Source organism: Mizuhopecten yessoensis, unplaced genomic scaffold (assembly GCF_002113885.1).
Source record: "Mizuhopecten yessoensis strain PY_sf001 unplaced genomic scaffold, ASM211388v2 scaffold8463, whole genome shotgun sequence".
In the NCBI taxonomy this organism is placed as follows: Eukaryota; Metazoa; Mollusca; class Bivalvia; order Pectinida; family Pectinidae; genus Mizuhopecten; species Mizuhopecten yessoensis.
Genome location: NW_018407560.1, coordinates 168,988 through 190,687, shown reverse-complemented (window position 1 = coordinate 190,687; position 21,700 = coordinate 168,988). Strand labels below are relative to the sequence as shown.

Sequence of the window (21,700 nt, the reverse complement as noted above, 5' to 3'; positions counted from 1 at the left end):
TGTGTATAACTGTCTATTACGTGTGTACCCCGTGTGTATTACTGTCTGTTAGTGTGTATTACTGTCTAGATCTGTTACGTGTGTATAACTGTCTAATACGTGTGTACCCCGTGTGTATTACTGTCTGTTACGTGTGTATAACTGTTTAGATCTGTTACGTGTGTATAACTGTCTATTACGTGTGTACCTCGTGTGTATAACTGTCTGTTACGTGTGTATTACTGTCTAGATCTGTTACGTGTGTATAACTGTCTAATACGTGTGTACCCCGTGTGTATTACTGTCTGTGAGTGTGTATTACTGTCTAGATCTGTTACATGTGTATAACTGTCTATTACGTGTGTACCCCGTGTGTATTACAGTCTGGGACATTTGGCTGACGTCAAGCTCATGAATATACAAAAAGTGGCTCCGTGACTGCAAAAAAATCGGAAATGGTATACATGTGTTTTTTGGAGGAAATGAAGAGCATGTGTACGGAAACGAAGGAGAATACATTTAACGTGCATATAGGAGGTTTTTAAAAGAAAAGTTATCGATATTTCTAACGATACTAAGCATTTTTTAGCTCACCTTGCCTTTTGCAGCGTCCGTCGTCTGTCCGTCGTCCGGTGTCAATATTTTACTTAAAACAACTTCTTCTTAATAACCAAAAGGCCTAGGGTGATGATATTTGGCAAGAAGCAAACTAGGATGAAGGGCTACCAACTTTGTTTAAATAAAAGACCTTCACCTATTTTCAAGGTCACAGGGGTCAAATATGTTCAAAACTTTAAACAACTTCTTCTGAATAACCAAAATGCCCAGAGTGATGATTTTTGGCAAATAACATGCTGGGATAAAGGGCTACCAAGTTTGTTCAAATGAATAACCTTCGTCCATTTTCAAGGTTACAGGGGTAAATTGTCTTAACAAATTTTTAAACAACTTCTTCTGAAAAACTAAGAAGCCTAGGATAATGATATTTGGCCAGTAACATGCCAGGATGAAGGGCTATCAAATTTGTTCAAATGAATGACCTTTACTTATTTTCAAGGTCACATGGGTCAAATATGTTTAAAACCTTCAAACAACTTCTTCTCAATAACCGAAAGTCTTAGGATGATGATATTTGGCCAGTAGCATGCTGGGATAAAGGGCAACCAAGTTTATTCAAATGAATGACCTTCGCCCATATTCAAGGTCACAGTGGTCAATATATGTTTAAATCTTTAAACAACTTCTTCTGTATAACCAATAGGTCCAGGGTTATGATATTTTGCCAAAAGCATGCTGGGTTGGAAGACTTTAAACTCTGTTCAACCTAATGTCCTTGTTCGACATTCAAGGTCACAGGCGTCATATGTTTAAATCTTTTAATAGGTTCTTATGAATCAAACACTGATATTCTGCCTGTAGCTGTATTTTAGTCCACTTTTAAGATTACAAGTGTGAGATTAATACCAGGTGAGCNGTTACATTGACAGTAAATGTACGTTACATTGACAGACAGTAAATCCCCGTTACATTGACAGTAAATATACGTTACATTGACAGTAAATCCCCGTTACATTGACAGTAAATGTACGTTACTTTGACAGTTAATGTACGTTACATTGACAGTAAATTACGTTACATTGACAGTAAATTTACTGTCAATGTAACGTACTGACCGTCAATGTACGTTACATTGACGGTCAGTTGACGTTACATTGACAGTAAATGTACGTTACATTGACAGTATATGTATGTTACATTGACAGTAAATCCCCGTTACATTGACAGTAAATGTACGTTACATTGACAGACAGTAAATCCCCGTTACATTGACAGTAAATATACGTTACATTGACAGTAAATCCCCGTTACATTGACAGTAAATGTACGTTACTTTGACAGTTAATGTACGTTACATTGACAGTAAATTACGTTACATTGACAGTAAATTTACTGTCAATGTAACGTACTGACCGTCAATGTACGTTACATTGACGGTCAGTTGACGTTACATTGACAGTAAATGTACGTTACATTGACAGTATATGTATGTTACATTGACAGTAAATCCCCGTTACATTGACAGTAAATGTACGTTACATTGACAGACAGTAAATCCCCGTTACATTGACAGTAAATATACGTTACATTGACAGTAAATCCCCGTTACATTGACAGTAAATGTACGTTACTTTGACAGTTAATGTACGTTACATTGACAGTAAATTACGTTACATTGACAGTAAATTTACTGTCAATGTAACGTACTGACCGTCAATGTACGTTACATTGACGGTCAGTTGACGTTACATTGACAGTAAATCCCCGTTACATTGACAGTAAATCCCCGTTACATTGACAGTAAATGTGAGTTACATTAACAATAAATCCCCGTTAAATTGACAGTAAATGTACGTTACATTGACAGTAAAGTGTACGGTAATTAACTGACTGTAAGTATATGTTACATGGACGATATTTGTACGTTGCAATGACAGCAAGTGTACGGTAAGTGTACGCTACACTAACGGTAAGTGTATGTTTCATTGACGGCAAACACACTACATTAACGCTAAGTGTACATTACATTGACGGTAAGTGTACGTACGGTAAGTTTACACTAACTGACGGCAAGGTTACGGTAACTTTACGCTAACTGACGGTAAGTGTACTGTAATTGTACGCTTCATTGAAGATAAGTGTACGCTACACTAACGGTAAGTGTATGTTTCATTGACGGCAAACACACTACATTAACGGTAAGTGTACATTACATCGACGGTAAGTGTACGTACGGTAAGTTTACACTAACTGACGGCAAGGTTACGGTAACTTTACGCTAACTGACGGTAAGTGTACTGTAACTGTACGCTTCATTGAAGGTAAGTGTACGCTACACTAACGGTAAGTGTATGCTACATTGACGGTAAGTGTACATTACCGTGACGTAAGTGTAAGTAGTCCGAATTATTCTGACGTTTTATCGACTTTTTAGCTCACCTGGCGCGGCGTCTGTCCGTCGTCCGTCCGTCCGTCCGGCGTCCGGCGTCCGGCGTCAATATTTTACTTTAAACGACTTCTTCTTAATAACCGAAAGGCCTAGGGTGATGATATTTGGCCAGAAGCAAACTGAGATGAAGGGCTACAAAGTTTGTTAAAATTAATGACCTTCACCCATTTTCAAGGTTACAGGGGTCAAATATGTTAAAAACATTAAACGTCTTCTTCTCGATAACCAAACTGCCCAGGGAGACGATATTTGGCCAGTAACATGCTTGGGTGAAGGGCTACCAAGTTTGTTCAAATAAATGACCTTCAGTTATATTTAAGGTCACAGGGGTCAGTTGTCTTAAAAACCCTTGAAACAACTTCTTCTGAATAATCAAAACGCCCAGGGTGATGATATTTGGCCAGTAGCATGCTGAGATGAAGGGCTACAAAGTTTGTTCAAATGAAGGACCTTCACCAATATTCCAGGTCACAGGGAGCAAATATCTTAAAAACTTTAAACAACTTCTTTTGAATAACCAAAATTCACAGGGTGATGATATTTGGCAAGTAGCATGCTGAGATAAACGGCTACCAAGTTTGTTCAAATGAATGACCTTCACCCATAATCAAGGTCACAGGGGTCAAATATGTTAAAAACTTAAAACAACTTCTCAATAACTAAAATGCACAAGGTGATCATATTTAGTCAGTAGCATACTTGGATCAAGGGCTACCAAGGTTGTTTAAATGTATGATCTTGAATCATATTCAAGGTCACAAGGAGCAAATATGTTCAAAATATTTAAAGACCTTGTTCTGAATAACCAAAAGGCTCAGGATGTTGATATTTAGTCAGTAGCATGCTGGGATCAAGGACTACTATGTTTGTTAAAGTGAATGACCTTCACCCATATTCAAGGTGACAGGGGTCAACTATGTTAAAAACTTTAAACAACTTCTTCTGAATAACCAAAATGCCCAAGCTGATGATATTTGGCCAGTAGCATGCTGACATAAAGGGCTACTAAGTGTGTTCAAATGAATGACCTTCACCTATATTCAAGGTCACGGGGGTCTAATATGTTAAAAACTTTAAACAACTTCTTCTGAATAACTAAAATGCCCAAGGTGATGATATTTGACCAGTAGCGTGCTTGGGTAAAGGGCTATCAAGTTAGTTCAAATTAATGACCTTCCCCTATATTCAAGGTCACAGGGGTCAAATATGTTAAAAACTTAAAACAACTTCTTCTGAATAACCAAAATGCCCAAGGTGATGTTATTAAGGCAGTAGCATACTTGGATCAAGGGCTACCAAGTTTATTTAAATGTATGACCTTGAATCATATTCAAGGTCACAAGGAGCAAATATGTTCAAAATATTTAAAGAACTTGTTCTGAATAACCAAAAGGCTCAGGATGTTGATATTTATTTAGTCAGTAGCATGCTGGGATCAAGGACTACTATGTTTGTTAAAGTGAATGACTTTGACTGAGTTTGAAGGTCACAGGGGTCAAATTTGTTTAAAATCTTTAAACGACCTCTTCTGAATAACCATGGGTCCCAGGATGTTGACACTTTGCAAGCTGCATCCTGAGATGAAAGGCTATAAAATTTGTTCAACATAATGACTTTGTTCGACTTTCAATCACAGGGGTGAAATGTTAAAAAAAAAAAGATCGGTCTGTCGTCGATTAACGTCTGAACTCCGGCCCTCTATAATATGCGGGAAATAAGCGACCTGCGCCCGGAGCGCACTTCAAACTGATGTTTTAGAAAGAAATCGTCACTTTCACACACATGTCGCACATGGATCGAAAGATCTATTCTTTATGCACAAGATGGACATACATTACATGCCTCAAACAACCAATACAATCACTAAAACATATTTTTTCAAACTCTGTTTTACTTTTTTTTGATAGCCCCGCCTTCTAATGCCACGTGACTAAAATATCGCCGGCCTACGTCATAACGTTGGGAAATACCTTCGGTAACGCGAGATCTCGTCAAGTCATGTGACATTGCTCATGTCCTACTTTCCTTTGAAAACATTGGTTGGTATAGAAAACGTTGGAAAATACTGTTCGTAATGATCTCTGAAACATGTTATTGATACCACCTAGTAAATAAGGAATAGATCTTTCGATCCATGTGCGACATGTATGTGAAAGTGACGATTTGTTTCTAAAATATCAGTTTGAAGTGCGACCCGGGTGCGGGTCACATATTTCCCGCATATTATAGAGGGCCGGAGTTCTGACGTTAATCGACGACAGACCGATATACAAAAAGTCGATAAAACGTCAGAATAATTCGGATTAAAGTGTAAGCTACATTGACGGTAAGTCTACGCTACATTGACGGTAGGTGTACGTTACATTGACGGTAAGTGTATGCTACCGTGACGTAAGTGTAAGCTACATTGACGGTAAGTGTAAGCTACATTGACAGTAAGTGTAAGCTACATTGACGGTAAGTGTACGCTCACATTGATAGTAAGTGTATGCTGCATTGACGATAAGTGTACACTACCGTGACGTAAGTGTAAGCTATATTGATGGTAAGTGTACGCTACATTGACGGTAAGTGTACGCTACATTGACGGTAAGTGTACGCTACATTGATGGTAAGTGTACGCTACATTGACGGTTTGTGTACGCTACATTGGCGGTAAGTGTACGCTACATTGATGGTAAGTGTCAGCTACATTGACAGTAAGTGTACACTACCGTGACGTAAGTGTAAGCTACATTGACGGTAAGTGTACGCTACACTGACGCTACATTGACGGTAAGTGTACGCTACATTGATGGTAAGTGTACGCTATTTGACGGTTAGTGTACGCTACATTGGCGGTAAGTGTACGCTACATTGATGGTAAGTGTAAGCTACATTGACAGTAAGTGTACACTACAGTGACGGTAAGTGTATGCTACATTGACGGTAAGTGAACGCTACATTGATGGTAAGTGTAAGCTACATTGACGGTAAGCGTAATTGACCGTGGGTATCAAACGAAGTCCTTTTCTATGAAGCTCGAGATCTGTGGATTTTTAATAGAATCCAATCAAAGCAATGCCTAGTGGCAGTTTTAGGAGCGTGCAATGAAGCCCATTTTTCCTTATTAGAAATTGCTTCGTACGTTTTAGTTCCAAAATTTATTGCTTCAGATCGACCTACAGACGGTATATACAAAAAATGGCGACAGATGACGTAGATGTGATGAAGATCGGAGACGGTGAAAGGAGAGTCCGGATTGTACACTTGTCCGATACACACCTGTACCACGACCGGAGGTACCTACCACGACTTCCGGCCGGGGACGTGCTTGTCCATTCTGGAGATTTCTGCACCACAGACTGGTCACGCCTAGTCAAAACACCGGACTACGATGGACATATCCAGCAAATCAACGAGTTCTTCGGTAAAGTGCCTCACAAACATAAGATATTTGTTGGTGGTAACCACGACATGGCGATCGCGGGCAGACGACAGGAAGAAATTCAGCAGAGTCTTCCCCAAGTGACTTATCTACAAGATTCAGGTGTCAATATTGAGGGGATTAATTTTTACGGATCGCCTTGGACGGCTTACAAATGGACCTCTTATAACCGAGCTTTCGTCCGAAAGTGGGGCAAGTTCGAACACCATTGGGATGCTATTCCAAACGAAACTGATGTATTGGTGACGCACATGCCCCCACATGGTATACGGGATATGGGCAGAGAGGGTTTTTCGCTTTTCGGGAGGAACAGGAGGGGTGCGTGCGATGTCTGCTCTCTTACTCACGATGGAATGTGTCACCTTGGATGTCCAAAACTCCGGAACACTGTATTAAACAGAGTAAGGTATGTAAAATAAAGTCAGAGTAAAATAGAGGTTTGAATGGGCGCAAAGCCGCTACAGAATGTAGACAAAGAGAGGCTGCCAGGTCCAGCTGATTAGGTCTTCACATAGAGAGGCTGTCAGGTCAAGCTGGTTAGGTCTTCACATAGAAAGGCTGTCTGGGCCAGCTGGTTAGGTCTTCACATAGAAAGGCTGTCTGGGCCAGCTGGTTAGGTCTTCACATAGAGAGGGTGTCAGGTCCAGCTGATTAGGGCTTCACATAGAGAGGCTGTCTGGTCCACCTGATTAGGTCTTCACATAGACAGGCTGTCCGGTCCAGCTGATTAGGTCTTCACTTAGAGAGGCTGTCTGGTCCAGCTGATTAGGTCTGCACATAGAGAGGCTGTCAGGTTCAGCTGATTAGGTCTTCACATAGAAAGGCTGTCTGGGCCAGCTGGTTAGGTCTTCACATAGAGAGGCTGTCTGGTCCAGCTGATTAGGTCTTCACTTTCGAATTCCCACCCAAGTCTGTGGCGGAATCAAATACTGTTATTTTTAAGAAGGGCATAGGGGGGAACAATATATATGATTATATACTTAAAATCCTTCTAATGCATTATTGTGTCTGAGGAAAAAGGAAGACATTACATTTAATTGTACTGTATTACTCTTATAAGTGGAGAAGTATTCCTGTGATGTGGTGATAGGAAAAATCATGCTGTACTTAAATACTGATGGAATCATATTTCATATATTATCCTTTACAACATTTAAAAACTGATTTGCATAGAAATTGCTTCTCTATGTCTTTATTTCAAATCGTAAAAACAGAAATTAAAACTGCCCGCCTTCACCAAAAATCAATTAATCTGACACCATTCGAACCGAAAACATTTCTGATTGCTTATTGCTTATTAACTATTGACATATTTCGCTATTACACTAAGTGTAACTATTGGCAGATTTCGTTATTACACTAAGTGTAACTATTGGCAGATTTCGGTATTGAACTAAGTGTAACTATTGACAGATTTCGCTACTTCACTTAGTGTAACTATTGACAAACTTCGCTATTACACTGAGTGTAACTATTGGCAGATTTTGCTATTGCACTAAGTGTAACTATTGGCAGATATCGCTATTTCACTTAGTGTAACTATTGACAGATTTCGCTATTACACTTAGTGTAACTACATTGGCAGATTTCGCTATTACACTTAGTCTAACTATTGACAGATTTCGCTATTACACTAAGTGTAACTATTGACAGATTTCGCTATTGAACTAAGTGTAACTATTGGCAGATTTCGCTACTTCACTTAGTGTAACTATTGACAGATTTCGCTATTACACTAAGTGTAACTATTGGCAGATTTCGCTATTGCTCTAAGTGTAACTATTGGCAGATTTCGCTATTACACTTAGTGTAACTATATTGGCAGATTTCGCAATTACACTAAGTGTAACTATTGACAGATTTCGCTATTGCACTTAGTGTAACTATTGACAGATTTTGCTATTACACTAAGTGTAACTATTGGCAGATTTCGCTATTACACTAAGTGTAACTATTGGCAGATCTCGCTATTGCTCTATGTGTAACTATTGGCAGATTTCGCTATTACACTAAGTGTAACTATTGGCAGATTTCGCTATTGCTCTATGTGTAACTTTTGGCAGATTTCGCTATTACACTTAGTGTAACTATATTGGCAGATTTCGCTATTACACAAAGTGTAACTATTGACAGATATCGCTATTGCACTAAGTGTAACTATTGGCAGATTTCGCTATTTCACTTAGTGTAACTATTGACAGATTTCGCTATTACACTAAGTGTAACTTTTGACAGATTTCGCTATTACACTAAGTGTAACTATTGGCAGATTTCGCTATTACACTTAGTGTAACTATTGACAGATTTCGCTATTATACCAAGTGTAACTATTGGCAGATTTCGCTATTACACTTAGTGTAACTATTGGCAGATTTCGCTATTACACTAAGTGTAACTATTGACAGATTTCGCTATTACACTAAGTGTAACTATTGGCAGATTTCGCTATTACACTAAGTGTAACTCTTGACCAAACCGCATTATAATCCTGTCAAATTTCAAAGTTTTTGTTCATTATCTGCTGATTTCGTTCAACATTTATCTTATCATCTGTCTTTGTATAACATAAATATTGACCATGTATCATCAGAATCGAGTCATATTTAACTAAGTTATTGTGCGGAAACTGTCAACCAATCATCGCGCAGTATGCGTATTAATTATGCGTAGAATTTGCTTCACCTCGAATTTAGCCTCAGTTTGTTTGTTTGTTTGTTTGTTTGATTTTGTTTAACGTCCTATTAACAGCTAAGGTCATTTAAGGACGGCCTTCCCTGTGTGTAAGATGCATGCGTGTAGTGTATGTGTGTGTATTTTGGGAGGCTGCGATAAGTTCGTGTTTGTCTCCTTGTGATAGCGCGGAACTGATGCCGACTTTATAGTGCTACCTCACTGAAACATCCTGCCGAAGAGACCCAGCAGGACGCCCCACCCGGTCACATTATACTGACAACGGGCGAACCAGTCGTCCCACTCCTAATTTGCTGAGCGTTAAGCAGGAGTAGAAACTACCATTTTTAAAGACATGGTATGTCTCGGCCAGGGGACAGAACCCAAAACCTTCCTCACAGGGGCGAACGCTCAACAAATGGCCAAAAGTGCGGCATTGTCAAGGGAGACATTAGGAAAAAGAAAGTTATTTAGAAAGGAGAGAAGAGATAAGGTCCCAAATTTAGTCGCCTATTACGATCATGCAATTGGGGGCAGAAGGTACAATTCTTACGCCCTACCTGCAGGGCCAGTTTCAGTATTTAGATCTTTGCATATTGTACGTGCTTATCAAGTTTCATAAGGATCAAACGATATTTAAGCAAGCTATCTTGCGGAAACTTAGGTGTTGAAACTGACTAATCAGAGCACAGTATGCTAATTAATTATGCCCGAATTTCGCTCAACTTATTCAGTCTGTTTGTGTACTTGCTTACCAAGTTTCGTTGATATTGAACGATAGGTGGACGGACGGACGGACGGACGGGCTGGCGGGTGGATGCTCCCAATACCATAATGCATTTTTTGGCAAGGGTATCAGATTGAGAAACCAGAACCAAAAAAACTGTGCTAGGATTTACGTGATATATTTTGTCTGTTACAGACCCAAACTCCATTGTTTCGGCCACATGCACGGAAGTGCGGGACACCAGCAGATCGATGACACAACATTCTCAAACGCCGCTCTCAATATTCATGTGTTTGACTATTATGTATGATGGGCATGACTAAGAACCACTTGTCATGGGCGCGGCGGACGGACGCGTGTAATGGGACACATGTTATATAAAGTACGTGGCTGAGGTCTGCATGTGATGAGTAGCATGGTTTCACATGTACATGTGATGGACAGGTACCGCGTAATTAGACACGTGGTCCCAAGGCGGATACTACGTCAGTGTAATGCGAGGCGTGGTTCCACCTTGTAATTACAGAGTTGTGGGAACACATGTGATGGGCATTACTGGATACGTGTGGTGGGCATGACTGGATACGACGTGTGGTGGACAAGGATATGTACCACGTATGGTGGACAAGGTTATATACCACGTGTGGTGGACAAGGTTATATACCCCGTGTGGTGGGCGTGACTGGATACGACGTGTGGTGGGCAAGGCTATGCACCACGTGTGGTGGGCGTGACTGGATACGACGTATGGTGGGCAAGGCTATGTACCACGTGTGGTTGGCGTGACTGGATACGACGTATGGTGGACAAGGTTATATACCACATGTGGTGGGCAAGGCTATATAACACGTGTGGTGGGCGTGACTGGATACGACGTGTGGTGGGCAAGGCTATGTACCACGTGTGGTGGGCGTGACTGGATACGACGTATGGTGGACAAGGTTATATAACACCTGTGGTGGGCGTGACTGGATACGACGTATGGTGGACAAGGTTATATACCACGTGTGGTGGGCATGACTGGATATGACGTGTGGTGGACAAGGTTATATAACACGTGTGGTGGGCATGACTGGATATGACGTGTGGTGGACATGGTTATATACCACGTGTGGACGGCATGACTGGATATGACGTGTGGTGGACAATGTTATGTAACACGTGTGGTGGGCATGACTGGATATGACGTGTGGTTGACAAGGTTATATACCACGTGTGGTGGGCATGACTGGATATGACGTGTGGTGGACAAGGTTATATACCACGTGTGGTGGGCATGACTGGATACCACGTGTGGTGGATAAGGCTATATACCACGTGTGGTGGGCGTGACTTGATACGACGTGTGGTGGGCACGGCTGGATACGACGTGTGGTGGACAAGGATATATACCACGTGTGGTGGGCAAGGCTATATAACACGTGTGGTTGGCGTGACTGGATACGACGTATGATGGACAAGGCTATATACCACGTGTGGTGGGCGTGGTGGGATAGTACGTGTCTTAGGCGTGACCTATTTATGTGTATTGCAAATAATGCACATTTTAACCATTGTTTATAACCATTGTAATGTACCTGATGTAATGTTTTGGCTCATTTTTTTAGGTATCAATGAAGTTCTGAACTTTTCACCAGAGCAAGACCTAGGTCACTGTTGTAACAAGGCTTGCGTTATCCACTAGTTTCAGAGACTCGCCCAAGTAATTAAAAGTATTGAAACTGGTATATAATGTTAATACATTTATTTTATAACGTATTAAAATTAATTTGACTTCAGATATTCTTCTTTCCTTTGAAAATCTAATCGATATATTAGCAACACTAATTGCTGGTGGCATATGTACACGATTCTGAAATTAAACAGGAAATTTAGCAAACAGGAATGGGCTCTAATTCAAGCTTCTCACAAAGTTTAAACATGAGCTTGCACTTATAACTTGAAATATGAAAATTATCGCGAAAAGGGGATTACAGACGTAAAATAAAATGACATGAAAATGAACTCTTTGTTTCGCTGTCTATTGACCACCATGTCCACTAATCATGAATCACAAACTTTGCAACCTATTTCAGAAACGTCAATTCTAATTTGTTCACTTCATTGGTGACACATCTTAAAGCAACACAAGAATTAATGACGCATATGAAAAGACCACACGAATTGATGACACTAATAAAAGAACAGAAAAACGGATTTCGTATAAAAGAACACAAGAATTGATGTCACATATAAAAGAACATACGAATTAATGACGCGTATAAAAGGAGAGCAGGAATTGATGACATGCATAAAAGGAACGAAAAAAATGATGACACGTATACAAACTTCACAACTTAAGAGCTGATGACCCATCTAATATCATTACGATAATCGACGCTATATTTAGAGAGAGAAAAATCTAAAATTAATGACACATTTGAAAGCAACACAATAATTGTTTACACGTATGTGACGAGTACGATAACTTATACACATGAAAGGAACACAGAAATTGATGACACATAGAAGGAAGACGGAATTGTTGACTGAAAGCAACACAAAAATTATCCACATAAAAACACGCACATGCAATCAAGAAGCGTCACAACAATTTATGAAAAATAAGAGGAAAACGTGAATCAATGACGCAAATGAAAGGAAAGCAATGACCTTTTTTAACAAAAAATCGGACTCAGCGTTTTCAGTGAACGTGAAATTTTAGTAGCAATTAAAATGACCATTTCAATGTGTAAGGAGACTAAACACTTCTTTGCGATATTTTTTTTCTTTTATTGGTGTTTTATTTATTCAAAAAGTTTTAAACTTTCTGCAAATAACCAATTTCAAGTGCATCAACAGGGATCCCCGCACACGTACTATTTATAGTCAGACATTGTTAAATGTCGTTCAATTATGATATTACAGTTAGCTACGATAGAGTTCACAAACTTGTTAACAAATGGCATAAAAGACATCACTACTGCTCTCCGCGTGACTGGGAACTCCTAGTGTCCACACGGTTGTCCGTCTGTGTGTCCGATCTCGAGTCAGACGCACGGGTGTCCACCCGTGGCAATGACGTCCCACGTGACATGTCGATACGCGTGTGCGCATGCGAACCCGCACTACTGTGTGATTGTCTCGATGACCTTGACCTCCGAGAGGTGGTGGAAATTTGGTCTGCATCCTCTGCGCAAAGCAAGAACTCCGGAGCGATTGAGCCTAGGGTCTTGCGCATATTGGCAAGGAGTGACTCGGAACCGGACACGAGCTGGTTAAATGCTGTTTCATAGTCGGTTATCAAACTGTCAAATCTCTCGCGCTCTACTAACTTTTTACATAGACTTTCGTTGATTTGTGTTAGTTGTGTCGTCATCATACCTAGGTCGTATTGAAGTTTCGATTGTTCGTCCTTGAAATTCTTAATGTCCTTTTGCAGATCATCTCGTTTTAGCCTCATTTCGTCCACACAATTGAGAAGCTCAACGTTAGTTTTTTGTAAATAGGCGTCTGCTCGTTGTTTACGGCTCTGGGAAGACATGGTGACGTCAGAAGGATGATGACGTCACTGGTGCGCTCCCTCTGAAAGTGGAAACATCGACATATTTGTATTTGATCTACATCCTCCATTGCACTACGTACTTCGAAACCATAACACTATTTAGTCGGCTGACCACTATTGTGTGTAGTCGATTGTTTGGTGACGACGTTGACTTGAGTTCCGAGAACTTGACGAGCTGACATTACAAGAGTGAAGCAAAACTGCTCTATGAAAAATGTGAATACACGTATAGTCTAGTTAATGAATAACTAACGATTGGTTTGTTTGTGTTTTACGTCCTATTAACAGCTACGGTCATTTAAGGACGTGCCAGGTTTTGGTGGTGGAGGAAAGCCGGAGTTCCCGTAGAAAAACCACCGATCTACGGTTAGTACCTGGCGACTGCCCAACGTAGGCCTCGAACCAACGACCCAGTGGTGGAAGGTCGAAACTGACGAAGTTTACGACAAACGGGGTTATGTTTTTTAAAGAATCATAGTGTCCGAACTAACGAGATTCTTCTGTACACGGAACTAAAGTGTCCAAACTAACGAGATTCTGCTGTATACGTAACTAAAGTGTCCGAACTAACGAAATTCTTCTGTACACGGAACTAAAGTGTCCAAACTAACGAGATTCTTCTGTACACGGAACTAAAATGTCCAAACTAACGAGATTATTCTTGTACACGGAACTGAAGTGTCCAAACTAACGAGATTCTTCTGTACACGGAACTAAAGTGTCCGAACTAACGAGATTATTTTGTACACGGAACTGAAGTGTCCAAACTAATGAGATTTTCTGTACACGGAACTAAAGTGTCCGAACTAACGAGATTATTCTGTACACGGAACTAAAGTGTTCAAACTAACGAGATTTTTCAGTACACGGAACTAAAGTGTCCAAACGAACGAGATTATTCTGTACACGGAACTAAAGTGTCCGAACTAACGAGATTATTCTGTACACGGAACTAAAGTGTCCAAAATAACGAGATTCTTCTGTACACGGAACTAAAGTGTCCAAACTAACGAGATACTTCTGTACACGGAACTAAAGTGTCCAAACGAACGAGATTATTCTGTACACGGAACAAAAGTGTCCGAATTAACGAGATTATTCTGTACACGGAACTAAAGTGTCTCAACTAACGAGATTATTCTGTACACGGAACTAAAGTGTCCAAGCTAACGAGATACTTCTGTACACGGAACTTCAGTGTTCAAACTAACGAGATTCTTCTGTACACGGAACTAAAGTGTCCAAAGTAACGAAATTATTCTGTACACGGAACTAAAGTGTCCAAAGTAACGAGATTCTTTTGTACACGGAACTAAAGTGTCCAAACTAACGAGATACTTCTGTACACGGAACTAAAGTATCCAAGCTAACGATATACTTCTGTACACAGAACTAAAGTGTCCATACTAACGAGATACTTCTGTACACGGAACTAAAGTGTCCAAACTAACTAGCGAGATTCTTCTGTACACGCAACTAATGTGTCCGAACTAACGAAATTCCTCTGTACACGCAACTAATGTGTCCGAACGAACGAGATACTTCTGTCCACGGAACTAAAGTGGCCAAGGTAACGATGTTCTTTGAACGTTTTAGTTCCGTGTACTATACTTCTGTACACGGAACCAAAGTGTCCGAACTAATGAAATTCCTCTGTACATGGAACTAAAGTGTCCGAACTAACGAGATACTTCTGTACACGGAACTAAAGTGTCCGAACTAACGAAATTCCTCTGTACACGGAACTAAAGTGTCCAAACTAACGAGATTCTTCTGTACACGGAACTAATGTGTCCGAACTAACGAGATACTTCTGTACACGAAACTAAAGTGTCCGAACTAACGAGATTCCTCTGTACACGGAACTAATGTGTCCACGTGTGTTGGGCGTGACTGGATACGACTTATGGTGGGCGAGGCTATGTACCACGTGTGGTGGACAAGGTTATATACCACGTGTGGTGGGCGTGACTGGATACGACGTATGGTGGGCAAGGCCATGCACCACGTGTGGTGGGCAAGGCTATATACCACGTGTTGTGGGCAAGGCTATATACCACGTGTGGTGGGCGTGGTGGGATAGTTCGTGTCGTAGGCGTGACTTATTTATGTCTAACGAGAAGTATCTCAAGAAGTATCTCGTTAGTTCGGACACTTTAGTTCTGTGTACAGAAGTATCTCGTTAGTTCGGACACGTTAGTTCCGTGTACAGAATAATTCGTTAGATCGGACACTTTTGTTCCGTGTACAGAAATATCTCGTTAGTTCGGACACTTTAGTTCCGTGTACAGAAGAATCTCGTTAGCTTGGACACTTTAGTTCTGTGTACAGAAGTATCTCGCTAGTTTGGACACTTGAGTTCCGTGTACAAAGGAATCTCGTTAGTTCGGACACTTTAGTTATGTGTACAGAAGTATCTCGTTAGCTTGGACACTTTAGTTCCGTGTACAGAAGTATCTCGCTAGTTTGGACACTTGAGTTCCGTGTACAGAGGAATCTCGTTAGTTCCGACAGTTTAGTTACGTGTACAGAAGAACATCGTTAGTTCGGACACTTTAGTTCCGTGTACAGAGGAATCTCGTTAGTTCGGACACTTTAGTTCCGTGTACAGAAGAATCTCGCTAGTTTGGACACTTTAGTTCCGTGTACAGAAGTATCTCGTTAGTTTGGACACTTTAGTTCCGTGTACAGAAGAATCTTGTTAGTTCGGACACTTTAGTTCCGTGTACAGAAGCATCTCGTTAGTTTGGACACTTTAGATCTGTGTACAGAATAATCTCGTTAGTTTGGACACTTTAGTTCCGCGTACAAAAGAATTAACGAGATTCTTCTGTACACGGAACTAAAGTGTCCGAACTAACGAGATTCTTCTGTACACGGAACTAAAGTGTCTAAACTAACGAGATTATTCTGTACACGGAACTAAATTGTCCAAACTAACGAGATACTTCTGTACACGAAACTAAAGTGTCCAAACTAGCGAGATTCTTCTGTACACGGAACTAAAGTGTCCGAACTAACAAGATTCTTTTGTACACGGAACTAAAGTGTCCAAACTAACGAGATACTTCTGTACACGGAACTAGTTCCGTGTACAGAAGTATCTCGTTAGTTTGGACACTTTAGTTCCGTGTAAAGAGGAATTTCGTTAGTTTGGACACTTTAGTTCCGTGTACAAAAGAATCTTGTTAGTTCGGACACTTTAGTTCCGTGTACAGAAGAATCTCGCTAGTTTGGACACTTTAGTTCCGTGTACAGAATAATCTCGTTAGTTTGGACACTTTAGTTCCGTGTACAGTAGAATCTTGTTAGTTCGGACACTTGAGTTCCGTGTACAGAAGAATCTCGCTAGTTTGGACACTTTAGTTCCGTCTACAGAGGAATTTCGTTAGTTTGGACACTTTAGTTCTGTGTACAGAAGAATCTCGTTAGTTTGGACACTTTAGTTCCGTGTACAGAAGAATCTTGTTAGTTCGGACACTTGAGTTCCGTGTACAGAATAATCTCGCTAGTTTGGACACTTGAGTTCCGTCTACAGAGGAATTTCGTTAGTTTGGACACTTTAGTTCCGTGTACAGAAGAATCTCGTTAGTTTGGACACTTTAGTTCCGTGTACAGAATAATCTCGCTAGTTTGGACACTTTAGTTCCGTCTACAGAGGAATTTTGTTAGTTCGGACACTTGAGTTCTGTGTACAGAAGTTTCTCGTTAGGTTGTACACTTTTAGTGTCCAAACTAACGAGATACTTCTGTACACGGAACTAAAGTCATCGGACTAACCAGGTTTTACTATACACAGAACCAAAATGTCGAGACATATTTATATTAAGGATACATTTATATTTCACTGCATGTCGACGAATAAGAAGGAACTAATAGAAAGATTGCTTAAACAGGTGTTATGAAACTGACGCTGGAAATTCGTCTCAATATATATATACGGTATATGAAAAGTTGATTATTGAATTCCACTTACCGATTAGATCTTCTCCGCGTGTTTGTGATAGAATGTTTATTGTTGCTATGGCAACCGTGTCATCCTATTGACTTCAGCATAATATTAATGTTAATTTCCAACCATCTGTCAAAGCGTAGAAAATATTTTGGAGAATAGAAAATGTCAGACTGATGATGGTATGAAGACCAGCTATTCCTTAGCGTTACACATTACCCATCACAAACAGATACACGTGTAGAGGCCTATAAACCAACCAAAGGAAATACTTCACACATAGAATACTAAAGGCCCGAGCTTTATCATAACTTTTATCAAAATCTGTTCGCCCACTCCTGGGGTATGTGTACTGGGAAGTCATACAACGATGGATAACTCGTCCAATTATTACGAGATGTCACCGAAAAAACCCATCAGTGCTAAACTTGTTTGTTGCATTATTGACCACAATAGAAACCACGTGCCAGAAAGAAGGAAAAAACAGGGATCAACGTTAAACACTTGCTGTTCTACCCATGCGCGCTAGTTACACTATCTGTGCAGTGTCGACTATGAAGTAGTGTACATACTATGTTAAACCGACAGGTAATGTATCGCTGACGTATTGAGTAGTTTACATAAATAAAACACATTTTGGGGGTAACCGTGACATTTTGTGATACCCTGACTGCAGTTTCGATTATCATGTCATTGGTACTGGTCGGCTCACAGGTTCTCGAGCACGCGACCCTACCTGTGCTTAAACATGTGTGAGATGACTGCTCTTCAATAAAAGGCAGGCTATCTGCGAGATCGCCACGTTTAAAACAATGGGCACTGCGGTCTCTGTTGGCACCAGTTACAGTCGTCACAAACCGTATGTACGTCAACGTGGGTCCTCTGATCCCCTCCGAGCACAGGGGCTTGTAAACTAGTGTCAAAAGACCTGTGACGCACAAAGTGACTTCAGGGGCGTATCTGGGAGATAAAACGTGTGTAGGCATTTTGCTGGTAGATGTGTATTTTTTTCAGTTTATTGACAACAGTTTTAAAGTTTTAATAGAATCAACTGATAAATCTACCACTGCGTTATCATATGCCAGTTTCTAAAATTGAATGATTTAAGCAGAATTTTTCAACAAGTTTCTACTGACAATATTTCATGAAATAATTTTATCGTAGATTATTGAAAAATCTACCACCTTTTATTGGTAGGAAAACCATCTACTTTCATCTCAAACAAACAAACAAAAACCATTGACCTAAATAACACACAATTAAAAACATTGACCTAAATAACACACAATTAAAAACATTGACCTAAATATCACACAATTAAAAACATTGACTTTCATATCACAGAAATAAAAACATCGACCTAAATATCACACAAATAAAAAACATCAACCTCCATATCACACAAATAGAAACATCGACCTAAATATCACACAAATAAAAAGCATCGACCTACATATCACACAATTAAAAACATTGACCTACATATCACACAAATAAAAATCATCGACCTTCACATCACACAAATAAAAAACATCAACCTTCATATCACACAAATATAAACATCGACCTTCATATCACACCAATAAAAAACATCGACCTACATATCACACAATTAAAAACATTGACCTACATATCACACAAATAAAAACATTGTCCTACATATCACACAAATAAAAACATTAACCTACATATCACACAAATTAGAAACATCGACCTACATATCACACAAATAAAAACATTGACCTACATACAAACATTGACCTTTTATTTGTTTGATATGTATAATAAATGACATTTACACGATAACTAGAGGACCATCACACGAAACTTGAGGACCATCATATGACAACTAGAGGACCGTCATATGACAACTAGAGGATCATCACACGATAACAAGAAGACCATCATATGACAACTAGAAGACCATCATATGACAACTAGAAGACCATCATATGACAACTAGAGGATCATCATATGACAACTAGAGGATCATCGCACGACAACTAGAGGATCATCACACGATAACTTGAGGACCATCACATGACAACTAGAGTATCATCACACGATAACTAAAGGACCATCACATGACAACTATAGGATCATCACAGGATAACTAGAAGACTATCACATGACAACTAGAGGACCATCACAAGACAACTAGAGGAAAATCACACGATAACTAGAGGACCATCACATGACAACTAGAGGATCATCACACGATAACTAGAAGACCATCATATGACAACTAGAGGATCATCACATGAAACCTAGAGAACCATCACAAGACAACTAAAGGGTCATCACATGAAAACTAAAGGATCATCACCTGACAACTAGAGGATCATGACATGACAATTTGAGAAACATCACAAGACAACTACAGGGTCATCACGTGAAAACTAGAGCACCATCATATGACAAATAGAGGATCATCACACGATAACTAAAGGACCATCACATGACAACTTGAAGATCATCTTATGACAACTAGAGGATCATCCCACGATAACTAGAAGACCATCATATGACACCTAGAGGATCATCACGTGAAAACTAGAGAAACATCACAAGACAAATAGAGGAAAATCACACGATAATTACAGTACCATCTTATGCCAACTAAAGGATCATCACCTGACAACTAGAGGATCATCATATGACAACTAGAGGACCATCATATGACAACTAGAGGATCATCCCACGATTACTAGAGGATCATCCCACGATAACTAGAGGACCATCATATGACAACTTAAGGATCATCACATGAAAACTAGAGAACCATCACAAGACAACTAAAGGGTCATCACGTGAAAACTAGAGGACCATCATATGACAACTAGAGGATCATCACATGAAAACTAGAGAAACATCACAAGACAACTAAAGGGTCATCACATGAAAACTAGAGGACCATCATATGACAACTACAGGATAATCATATGAAAAATAAAGGATCATCACATGACAACTACAGGACCATCACGTGAAAAATAGACGACCATCATATGATAACTAGAGGATCATCACGCGATAACTAGAGGACAATCACACGATAACTAGAGGGCCATCACGTGACAACTAGAGGACCATCACACGATAAGAAGAGGACCATCATATGACAACTAGAGGATCATCCCACGATAACTAGAGGACCATCATATGACAACTAAAGGATCATTACATGACAATTAAAGAACCATCACAAGACAACTAGAGGACCATCACATGACAACTAGAGGACCATAACATGACAAATAGAGGACCATCACATGACAACTTGAAGATCATCTTATGACAACTAGAGGACCATCACATGACAACTAGAGGATCATCCCGCGATAACTAGAGGACAATCACACGATACTAGAGGACCATCACGTGACAACTAGAGGACCATCACACGATAACTAGAGGATCATACTATGACAACTGGAGGATCATCCCACGATAACTAGAGGACCATCATATGATAACTAGAGGATCATCACACGATAACTAGAGGGCCATCACGTGACAACTAGAGGACCATCACACGATAAGTAGAGGACCATCATATGACAACTAGAGGACCATCACGTGAAAAATAGAGGATCATACTATGAAACTGGAGGATCATCCCACGATAACTAGAGGACCATCATATGACAACTAGAGGATCATCACATGATAATTAGAGGACCATCATATGACAACTTAAGGATCATCACGTGACAACTAGAGAACCATCACAAGACAACTAAAGGGTCATCACATGAAAACTAGAGGACCATCATATGACTAGAGGACAATCATATGAAAAATAAAGGATCATCACATGACAACTACAGGACCATCACGTGAAAAATAGACGACCATCATATGATAACTAGAGGATCATCACGCGATAACTAGAGGACAATCACACGATTACTAGAGGGTCATAACGTGACAACTAGAGGACCATCACACGATAAGTAGAGGACCATCATATGACAACTAGAGGACCATCACATGACAACTTGAAGATCATCTTATGACAACTAGAGGATCATCACATGACAACTACATGACCATCATATGACAACTAGAGGACCATAACATGACAACGAGAGACCGTTCGGAGGCAACTGAAGGACATTCACTGGAAAAGTAGGGGACATTTATATGATAAATAGGACATCAATTTGCTGTATCGTCTGGTCAGACTATAACAGCTTGCTGTTTTGTGAATAGAACTACATTTAGACAGTAATTCTTGTTCCTTGTTCAAAAACTTCCCCATTGTCCTCGTGAAACAATATAGCTATTATATAAAAGTAAATATAGAAGCAGCATTTCAATTCATGCAATGAAATATGCTGACAATAGCCCCACTGTTTATACGTGGAAGATAATCCAACAAGTTACAGACA

General features: G+C 39.9%; 2 protein-coding genes across 6 annotated transcripts in view; one reads left to right on the top strand and one right to left on the bottom strand.

The window, feature by feature from the left end:
• LOC110456011 (UPF0046 protein C25E10.12-like) overlaps positions 1–15,351 on the top strand; it is a 19,849-nt gene extending 4,498 nt beyond the window's left edge. For 2 of the 5 annotated variants that reach the window (XM_021506521.1, XM_021506522.1), the window contains exons 2-3: positions 6,142–6,819; positions 10,006–11,801. In XM_021506521.1, the coding sequence (XP_021362196.1) occupies positions 6,170–6,819; positions 10,006–10,120 (765 nt within the window). In that variant the 5' untranslated portion in view covers positions 6,142–6,169 and the 3' untranslated portion in view covers positions 10,121–11,801. Of the gene's footprint in view, positions 1–362; positions 438–6,141; positions 6,820–10,005; positions 11,802–15,298 lie in introns of those variants that run through there. The other 3 variants (XR_002463540.1, XR_002463539.1, XM_021506523.1) reach the window with 3 other exon arrangements.
• LOC110456012 lies at positions 12,569–17,575 on the bottom strand. The gene is made up of 2 exons (XM_021506525.1): positions 17,331–17,575; positions 12,569–13,374 (listed from the first exon to the last, which is right to left on the bottom strand). Exon 2 carries the CDS (start codon positions 13,331–13,333, stop codon positions 12,770–12,772), a length of 564 nt encoding a protein of 187 aa, XP_021362200.1. The 5' UTR covers positions 13,334–13,374; positions 17,331–17,575; the 3' UTR covers positions 12,569–12,769.
• Between the last annotated feature and the right edge of the window lie 4,125 nt (positions 17,576–21,700).

What these genes read in the sequence shown, in the direction of transcription:
- LOC110456012 (XM_021506525.1), bottom strand. Translation starts at nt 13,333, where the DNA reads ATGTCTTCCCAGAGCCGTAAACAACGAGCAGACGCCTATTTACAAAAA.